This window comes from Neomonachus schauinslandi, chromosome 6 (genome assembly GCF_002201575.2).
Source record: "Neomonachus schauinslandi chromosome 6, ASM220157v2, whole genome shotgun sequence".
Lineage (NCBI taxonomy): Eukaryota > Metazoa > Chordata > Mammalia > Carnivora > Phocidae > Neomonachus > Neomonachus schauinslandi.
In genome coordinates this window covers 127,044,037-127,053,283 of record NC_058408.1, presented here as the reverse complement: position 1 = coordinate 127,053,283, position 9,247 = coordinate 127,044,037, and the positions used below count along the sequence as shown (strand labels likewise).

Genomic DNA, 9,247 nt, shown 5'->3' with positions numbered 1-9,247 from the left:
CAAGTAAACTTCTACTGCCCAAGAGGCGTGAGCAAGCCCAGGCCAAGGTACCAGGTTCACTTCCGGCTGTTGTGGGACCATGCGGCCCTAAAGATTTCTCCCCACCACCTAGTGTGAGAGCTTTGAGCTGAAAAAGAGGAGATGAGGGGTATGCCCTGCCAGGAGTATGCAATGGATTTTATTGTAGATTCATACATGGTTATTCTTTTGAATCTTCCAAAGCCAAGACTTAGGGTAAGAGACACAGCTGTAAGCTGTTAAATTGTAGCTCTCATTATCTGTTCATAGACGTGAACTTTTGGCTTCATTTTTCCCAGGAAAAAAAGGGGGGATACGTAAAGAGGGAGTGGAGGGTGGCGGGCCCTGGGATGGGGGGGAGGGGGTGTTAACTAGCAAATGGTCTGTGCCAGGCTTGTTCCTGTGTTGCATTGATGGGGGCGTGGAGGGGTATGGAGGGTGTGCTGGTGCGCAACTTCTCTCTGATGGAGCTGGACAGTCCTTAGCCCTCTAGTCTTCCTCTCTCCAGAGGCTGCCCTGGGAACCAGAAGCTACCAACCCATGCCAAATGCCTGAGCCCAGAGCCTGGGTTGGTATGCAGGTGTGTGATCAGCCTTCCTAGCAAACAAGGAAATGAAGCCAGGACTCTATCTGCAAAGGGAATAGAAGGCATCTACATCCCCTCTAGGTTAGTTAGTACTCAGGATGCTGATGCACAGATTTTCTAATCTCACAGCGCCCTCTGCTGGGAGCTGGAGTTCCCTACAGAAGGGGAGGGAAGAGACTAAGACCTACATTTTGTGGGGAGGGAAGGCAAAGGGTAGGCAGGAGGCTGGCTCTTCCTGGACCCTCAGGACATGGAATCAAGTGAAGATCAAGAAGTAGACAGGTTTTGGGACGCCTGGGTGGCTTCAGTCTGTCAAGCGTCTGCCTTTGGCTCAGGTCATGATCCCGGGGTCCTGGGATCGAGCCCCACATCGGGTTCCTGGCACAGCGAGGAGCCTGCTTCTCCCTCTCCCTCTCTCCCTGCTCATGCTTTCTCTCTCTCTCTCTGTATCTGTGTCTCAAATGAATAAATATTTTTTTAAAAAAGAAGTAGACAGGTTTTCAGTTTATTGAGTAACAACGGCATCATAGTTTTAGTCACTTATGGCGGATAGCTGGGGAAGCAGGAAAGTGCTCTTAGAGGATCCCACTGGGGCCTCCATCTATAACACCCACTGCTTCGGCCAGAGCGCATGGGCGTTAGAGTCAAGGTCCAGCCCTGTATCCTATGAGTGTACCACCATATATTCCATTCCCAAGCCTACCTCCCCTTTGGACCACCTATGGATGCCCAGGCCCTTCTTCCTTTTGGGAGGTGGGGGTAGGAGTAGGAGTAGGAGCAGGGCTAAGCCTTACAAAAGAGGACCTAAGGTCAGGGTTCTGCTGAATGTCTAACAAGAGCCAACAGAACATAAAATGTCCTGTCTTAAGGTTGTACACTCAGGGCCTAGTTGCCCTTGAGGGTGTCCTAGTTACATCCACTCAGATACCTGTGGAGGTTAAGCACCATTCCCACAGCGGTGTCCCTCTGTAAGAGGGGGCAGTGGGAGCTCTTAAAGGGGAATGCTTGCTCGCCTTCATGGCTTTGTGGTGTGGGGAGGGAGTTGGGACTCTAGGTGTAGATCTGAGGTTATAACGTCAGAGCAGACCAAGAACTCCTAAGATTGTACATAAGGGTGCCCACCCTGTAGTGCGGGGAGACGGGAAGATGGCGGGAGTGCTACAGGATCCTGGTGCCCCTTTGTTCTCATAGAGGAGAGAAGACGAACTTCTCTATTTCAGGATGTGGGGGAGGCCTAAACCACCCTGTTTCCCTTATCCTGATACATCTTCCTCTGCCAGCCCAGCTCCCGGGTCAGCTTTGGGAGCTAGGAACCAGAAATCTGAAGAAGTCGGCCCAGTTTGGCCTGCCAGTGTCTCTCAGTCTCTGTGCTGAGATCCCGGGGCTCCTTGTGTGTCGAGAAGGGGCGAGGTGCTGCTAGAAATGACTTGGCTGGTAGAACTGTTGAGCAGGGAAGTCCTGTAGCCTGGCTGGCTGACAGGTGGCAAGATGCCGAGAGAAGCCAGATATCAGGACACCCTAGGACAGCGTGTCTTTTCCTAGCTTCCAGGACAGCACGTACACACACACACACTTATGCACACGTATTGTGTATGTATGCACGTAGACAGAGAAGCCCAGGAGAAAGGGATTATGTGACCCTGCTCTTTGAAACCAGGGAGGAGAGAAAAAGGCTGGACGGGGGCACCTCTCTCAGCCTAATGGATTGCTGGTCTCACTGGCCGTGCCCCCACGCAGCCCCCACCCAGTACCAGGCAGATGGGCAAGGTAAGGGGAGGGAAGGCGCCACTAAAGCAGCAGCCCAAGGAGGTGAGGGAGGGGGCCAGGGGCCAACCCTCCCTCAAAGCCCCTTGTTGTAGTAAACCACTTCGATGTCAGGGTTTTGCTCACGGATCCGAGCTCTCAGCTCTGGCTCCAGCCTGCTCACGTGTAAGGAGCTGCAACAGAACAGCACAGGCGGGCTGAGTATCCCCTGAACCCAACCTGCATCAGGCTAAGGGATCACCGCCCTTCCTCCTCCCAGGCTGAAGAATCTCCTTTGATGGCCAGAAGGCCCAGCTCACTATCATTTCCCTGCGCCAGAATAAGCTTAGTGCCTGGCAGGCCAGGCCTCCTCCTGGAACACCCTGAAGAACCCTAAGGTCAGCTGGTTCCAGAGATGTGGAGACCCATCCAGAGCCCCCAGGCCAGCCCGGGGGGCAGCACTTACCTTCTCTGGGGGAACAGGGCACAGCACAAGGGGGTGGCAAATACCAGGCTGGGGAGAAGAGCGTTGGAAAGGTTTGTGAAGTTTTGACCCAAGGTTGTTCCCTCCCTGCACCCCACCCCATCTCTGGAGACAGCCCCTAGGGGTAGAAATTGATTAAAGCCAATGCTGACATTAGGCTCTGGCTGAGGAAAGAGCCTCCAGAGCAGCGACTGGGCGTGCCACATTCAGCAATCAAATGTGCATGAAACTCCTGGATGTACCAAAAGGCCTATTTCCATGCTTTCCTCTTAAAGACGAAGACTAGAATCTCTTCAACTGGACTCTTGGCCCTCAAGGATGGAGATCACCCCCTAACACACAGCATGCCCTACAAGTGCCCAAGACCCCTACCAGCCGAATGTATGAATGAATGATGTACATAAACATCTTAAAATCAATAAATACCCACTACATCCACCAAGAAAAGGACACTCTCACATACCCTTGCTGAGTCTCCACACACTTACCAGAAGCCCACCAGTCCCACCTGCAGGGGAGCCCCCAGCCAGGGGCGACGCTGTGGGGAGACAGAGACAATGGAATGGCTTGTGTCCCCTCGTCCCCTCCCACCACCCCATTCCCCCTACCACAGCTCTATCCCTCCAACCCTGCCTCTGAACCTCTGGTATGTGCCCCATTTCTTTCTCCCAAGCCCACAAGAGGGAAGGAATTTCCAGATCACCACCCTCCAGTCGGCCAGGCCTGCTGGCTGACACCCTCCCTAGAGTCCCATCACCCATTCTCCCCTCTCAGAATTGGTTCCACACTTCCTCTGGGAGCTGCTTTCTTCAGGAAGCCTCCTCTAACCCTCCACTCACTTCCTCCCGGCCCAGTGGCGTGCATGAACCTGTCCCTTCTCGATTCACTCCAGCCACAGGGACCACCATTCTGTTCCTCCAACTGGCACAGTTGGTGCTCAGTAAATACTTGTGCATAAATGACTCAGTGAGTGAGCCTGTACTCCTTGCCTTGCGTCTCTGTTCTGTTTGTGCACGTGTGAGCCTGTGTTTCTCATGGTTGTCGGTAGGCGACAGCATGAATGTGATGTTCGGTGTGACTGCGGCAGTCCATCCCTGTGTGTGCCGGAGGCCTCTGGAGTGACACCAGTTCTCTTCAGAACAGAAACCATTTCCTTCCTTCCCTTATCTCTTCCTCCTGCTCCCTCATGGTTCCTTCACCCCAGCCCAACTCCTTCTCGCTGAATGAATGATGGGAGTGGGGGCAGCACAGGGGTGGGGCAAACAGGGGCCACGTCTCAGACTCAGGCCAAGCTGGAAACGGGCTCGGGGGCTGGTCACCTCTGCTTCCAGCCACCACCACTTCCACGATGGGAAAGGTGAGAGTGACCTACCTTTAGGAAGTCTTTCTTCTCCAGAGTGTCCATGATCACGGGGGGAATGGCTGCAGGGAGAGCAGGGCGGAAAAGGAGGGAGTTAGTGAAGTGAAAGTCGGGATCCTAAGGAGGGTGGATCCCCCTTCACAGCTCCTCCCACTCCCCCCAGAGTCACAGCCCCCAGAGTGCTCAAAACCCCTGGAGAATGGCCCCCCATTCTCTGAGAGCCTCCCGTGCCCCACCCAGACACCTCTGCCTCACCCATGGCAGGAATGGCCATGCAGATTCTCGATATCACCACCTGGAAGATTCCCTGCTTGGCCGCAGCCACCGAGTGGCCAAGTCTCTGACTGTCCTCATCAGTTACTGGGATGCCCACCTGCAGTTCCCTGAAAAGGAAAGGGGGTGGGGGTCAGACCACAGGCCCTAAATCTTACCTGTAATGCCCTCTCGGGCAGCTATTCCCTGGGGTGCCCTCAGGTGTACAGACTCAAAGGCTATCTCTCCCAGCCCAGGAGCCCCGAGTCAGACTGAGACTGTGCCCAGAAACTTCCGTTTGTGGAGGGAGAGGACTGGGCTGGTGCGCACGGCGGGCACGCGTGCCAGGAGCTGGGGCCACTCACCTCTGCCTCATCAGGGGGGTGTTGATGCAGTTGGCGGCTGCCACAGCTGCAAAGGGCACAAATCTGCCGACCAGGGGGGGCAGGTGCTGGGGGAGGGAAGATGTCACTTAGTGGCCCTAAGGGCCGTGGGGTGGTGAGGAACTCTGGGGAGGGGTGTGGGGAGCCTGTAGGTCGGTGTGGACGAGTGATGGGGAAATGGAGGGCATTTACCTTGGTGAGGGATTTGAGCCCCAGGGCTGTGACCACGGCACCGGTGGTGGCACTCACGTAAGCTGTCCCCAGCTGCCTGTGGCGGAAGAGTCGGGACACACGTGGGAGGTGAACGGCTCTCGCTTTCAGGGACATGCCAAACCCTCAATACATGAGGCGTGGAAGGCAGAGAAATTCCTTCCCTGCTACAGTGTAGACTGCTCTGGAAGTCCCGATCCCTCCCTTTCAGGAGCAGAGGGGCCCCCCGTAGCACACACGAGAGGATGCCGTGCCCTCAGGCCAGGAAAGCGGGGAGAGGGGCAGGCTGAGAGCAGCATTCCGGAAATAGGAGCAAACCAGAGGGAGCAATGGTGGGTCCCGGGGGAGTCCCTGGGGACAAGCTCTCACCCCACAGAGATGGGAGCATCGCCACTGCGGTTGGAGTAGTTAACAACAGCATTGAAGGACTGATTCACCCACTGCCAGAACACCACCGTCGGGGTCTTCCTGAGGGAACAAAGACGCTTACTTCTGCCCCCTCTATGGTGTCCCTCATCCTCCAACCCTGATCAGGAAACCCCAGAGGTTATTCCCAAACCCTCAGGAGGGACCCAGCTGATAACCCCAGAACATGCTCTGGTGAGCCTCGCACGACCCTCCCCACTCGCCCCACTTATGCAGCCACACACTGTGTCTGGGCTGGGAGGAACCCCAGGGCTGAGTTCTGAGAGGTGTAGGGGATTCTAACACAAGCTCTCACCCGCCCACTATTTTCTGCCCAGCGGGCCTCACCTAGTCATGGAGCTACACTCTAGCTTAGAGTGCTCAGGGAGGGGACACATGGGACAGGACCTGCCTGTAGAAGGTGAGCATGCAGCCAGTGATGGTCATGTTCATGGGCACCTGCGCTGACATACGGCCAATCAGGACCATCTTCTCCCCTGTGTCCGGATGGAAGGCAGAGTCGTACGCATACTTGGCCCTCCACAGCTGGTCCTCGGTGAGCCCAGGCGTCACCATGCCAGCCCTGTGGAGAATGACAGGGAGGAGACAGGTAATTCTAGGCGGCAGATCTGCCCCTGCAAGCCCTGACCAGGGGAAGTCTGGACAGAGGACCAGGAACTTTGGCCCCCAATCTCAGAATAAAGGAGCTCCTTGTCTCGGGGGAAGAACCACATCTTCCCAGAAGAGTAGGCGGGCTCCTATTTCTATTTTCCTTGTAGCCACACAAACAGGGGTGCCCTTCTGTTTCTGCCTCAAAGCTTGGTCATGGGTAATGATGGTTCCCAGTGGGTTGAAATGGCCGGGGGCATCACAAGGGCTTTTCCTCCTGGAGACAAGGGGGATGCTCTCCTTCTCCTTGGGCTCAACTCTGAGACCATCTGTTCTTGCAGAGGGTGGCCTAGCAGTGGGACACCCCCCTTTAGAGGGTTTGTGAAGTGAACAGCAGTCCCCTGCCCACATATATCAATGCCACCTCCTCAACCCAAACACCCTAAAATTCTCTGGATTAAAACTCTGTGCCATAGTTACCTGTAATTCCAACACATAAGGCCAGGGAATAAGGGGGTTGAGGAGTGGGACAGGGTCACTTTCAAGTTTGGGGAGATAGATGCAAAAGGTACTGTATTCAAGGCAGGGAATGAGGCCCTGGGATACAGGATCAGATGGGGTAGCGGTCTACCTGTAGTTCTGCACGATGTTCCGGGAAGCTTCCAGCTGTGCTCCGGACAGCAGCAGATTTCGGGGGTCAGTAACAGTGAAGAAGTGCCGGGCTCTGCCCAGGAAAGTGCTTTGGTCCCAGCGAGGTTCCTGAATATTGATATCCAAGGGCAACTCACCCATTTTCTGCAGGGCAAAGACCAGAGTCTGAGGACTCTGAGGGGGGGGTCCAAGAGCTCTGCCTGTGGGAACCTCTGGTAGCCCTGCCCTGGTCTCTGGGCCTCTCACCAATCCCTTCCAGAGCTCAAGGTGACTCCAGATAGGTAAGCAAGGGCTGGGGGGAGGAGCTGTTTTCCAGACAATGTTCTGGCTCAGAGACCTAGAGCCATGGGAGGGGGGGTGGGGGAAACACAACCAGAGAAACAGATCTCCTTTGCACTGTGGCCTGGTGCAGATTTTCATCAGTGAGGATTTACATGTGTGTGGTTGATGAAAGAGCAGCAACTAATCCTGGGCAGCGACTCTCGTGCTCTCTATGCACAAAATTGCATATTATATACATTATATATGTACATGTCAGCTTTAGGCCCCAGCTGCCTTGAGACCTAGCTGCAAACCCCCAAGGCTGATTGGGAAGATGGCATAAGCCATCCCACGCCCCAGCCCCGGATTGGAGGAGAGCAAGGGCTCTCTGGCCACCCCAGGGCTTATCTATGCCAGATCTCAAGTAAGGGACTCTGATGCCTGTCAGGCATGCGTGCTAGGGGGCATGCACAAATCTCCTCTCCAGGGGCATTTTCCTCAACCCACGCTGAATGGCCCAAGGCCCTCCTTGTTCCCCAGCTGGGCAGGGCTGGCACAGACACCCATCCACCTCTCCCCAGGCCACCCACGGCGAGAAAGGAGGAGTCATTAAGTACCCTCTCCACCCAGTACGGAGAGGAAAGCCCAAAGCAGCCATCTGGCTGTGTTAGGCAAAATCCTACAATATGACTAATCCTCTCCGACCATACTTCCTCCCTCCCTGGAAGACACACCCTCCCCTCTCTCACACACTCACACGAACATACCCACACACAAGGAAGCATACATGCCCTACACAGACATACAAACAGTGGACACGCCCTGCGTACACTAGCCCACAAAGACCGTTACTTGCACACTCACACATACACACACAACCCATACCCATCAACTGCAGACACGTGAATGTGTAACCACATAAGGCCCCACCCTGACATTCCTCCCCGCAACCAAGCTCCCCTCGCGCCCCAAGAACCTCCCTAGAACCGAATATACCGAATCCGGAGAGGACAGAGAGCACACTTCAAGGCAGGCTTCCCTCCCTCTTAGCCCTCAGTCCCCTACTCCCCTGACCGCTGAACCCCGCCCCGACCGCCGGCCCTCACGCTTTCCCGAGCTCCCGGGCTTCTGGCCTCTGCAGCTCCCAGACCCGCCTTCCCCCAGGCGCGGCGCCCCGGCTCCTGCCCTCCCACACATCACGCGTAACGTCACGCGTGACGCTCACCCGCCGGAGGGGCGGGGACTCCCCGCCTCCGCGCGTTCGCCGGGCGTGCCCAGGGATTGGCAGAGCCTGGGGGCGGCGGGTGCCGTTTGGGGCGACGCCCCCAGCCCGGGCTCCAGGGCCCTGGCCCAACGCCGCCTCTCAGAGCCAATCGGGGCGCGGGGAAGCAGTTCTGGCCAGTCCCCAGCCAGAGAAAGAGCAGAGGCCTAGCTGGCCTCGGGGAGGGGGGCACCGGCCTCGGCAGCAACGGGTCTAGGTGCCCAGCGCGAAGGCTCTCAGCGCGCAGGACGAAGGCTGGCGGCGTGGAGGGGCCATCCTCTGATGGTGCGCCCGGAGGGTCTCGGATTACCGCCCGGCTTGTTTACTAGATGGCCGCCTTGGCAGTGGCCTCTGCCTCCTTGGCCTCCTGGGCTCCTACCCCAGTTCCCACAAGTTCTTGTCACAGCACTTCGGCACTCGCAGCCCTTTACAGTTTCCCTCCTGCCTGTGCCCCCTCTATGTCCCCACCCTTTCCCTCCTCCAGCCCCCTCCTTACCCGCCTCTTGTAACCCCTAGCTCCACTGGGTCCCCAGTTTCCTTCCGGCCCCAATCCCTACACCTGCACCACAGACCTTAGCCCTAGTCCCTGCCCTGCGATGTGTAGGGGCAGAAGGCTCAAGGTGCCTCTGTCTGCATCAAGCAAGTGGATCAGAAAGATTCTTCCTCCCCCTAGTGTCCTGGAACCAGCGGCTCCACCCTGTGCCCTTTCCAGAACTGAGTGGCCAGAGAGACACTTAGTAACACAGAAGGAGGATGCATGTCAAAGAAGGCAACACACACACACACACACACACACACACGCACACACACACACACTTCACAACTCACCCAGTCACCTTAGAGAGCACGCCTGCCGCACACCCAGGCGCCAGTCCACGCTCCTGCCCACCGAATGCTTACGCCCCCCCTCTGCCCAGGTGGCATTCCCTCACTGAGGCCTCAGGGGGGGACGCGGAGGGGTGGCAATTCCAAGAGCCCTAGTATCCGGCTCGGCCTGGAGAAGACGCGGTACTGGGCTCCCCTG

At 56.6% G+C, this 9,247-nt stretch overlaps 1 protein-coding gene across 4 annotated transcripts; it reads right to left on the bottom strand.

The window, feature by feature from the left end:
• Positions 1-1,093: 1,093 nt before the first annotated feature.
• SFXN3 (sideroflexin 3) lies at positions 1,094-9,088 on the bottom strand. Of its 4 annotated transcripts, none has more exons than XM_021700159.1 (11): positions 9,052-9,088; positions 6,682-6,845; positions 5,854-6,024; positions 5,406-5,504; positions 5,019-5,094; positions 4,809-4,894; positions 4,447-4,574; positions 4,204-4,253; positions 3,320-3,369; positions 2,814-2,861; positions 1,094-2,541 (listed from the first exon to the last, which is right to left on the bottom strand). In XM_021700159.1, exons 2-11 carry the CDS (start codon positions 6,840-6,842, stop codon positions 2,445-2,447), a joined length of 966 nt encoding a protein of 321 aa, XP_021555834.1. In that variant the 5' UTR covers positions 6,843-6,845; positions 9,052-9,088; the 3' UTR covers positions 1,094-2,444. The 4 variants fall into 4 exon arrangements, with proteins under 4 accessions (XP_021555834.1, XP_021555832.1, XP_044772065.1 ...); XM_021700157.1 differs by lacking the exon at positions 9,052-9,088 and adding an exon at positions 8,069-8,176; XM_044916130.1 differs by lacking the exon at positions 9,052-9,088 and adding an exon at positions 8,069-8,164 and having other exon boundaries at positions 5,406-5,500; positions 5,850-6,024.
• Between the last annotated feature and the right edge of the window lie 159 nt (positions 9,089-9,247).

Excerpts from the sequence above, each read along its gene's own strand:
- SFXN3 (XM_021700159.1), bottom strand. The coding sequence starts at position 6,842 with ATGGGTGAGTTGCCCTTGGATATCAATATTCAGGAACCTCGCTGGGAC. Across the intron at positions 5,095-5,405 it reads GATGCTCCCATCTCTGTGGG|GCAGCTGGGGACAGCTTACG; the intron begins GTGAGAGCTTGT and ends CTTCCGCCACAG. Across the intron at positions 2,542-2,813 it reads GCCCTGTTCCCCCAGAGAAG|CTCCTTACACGTGAGCAGGC; the intron begins GTAAGTGCTGCC and ends GTTCTGTTGCAG.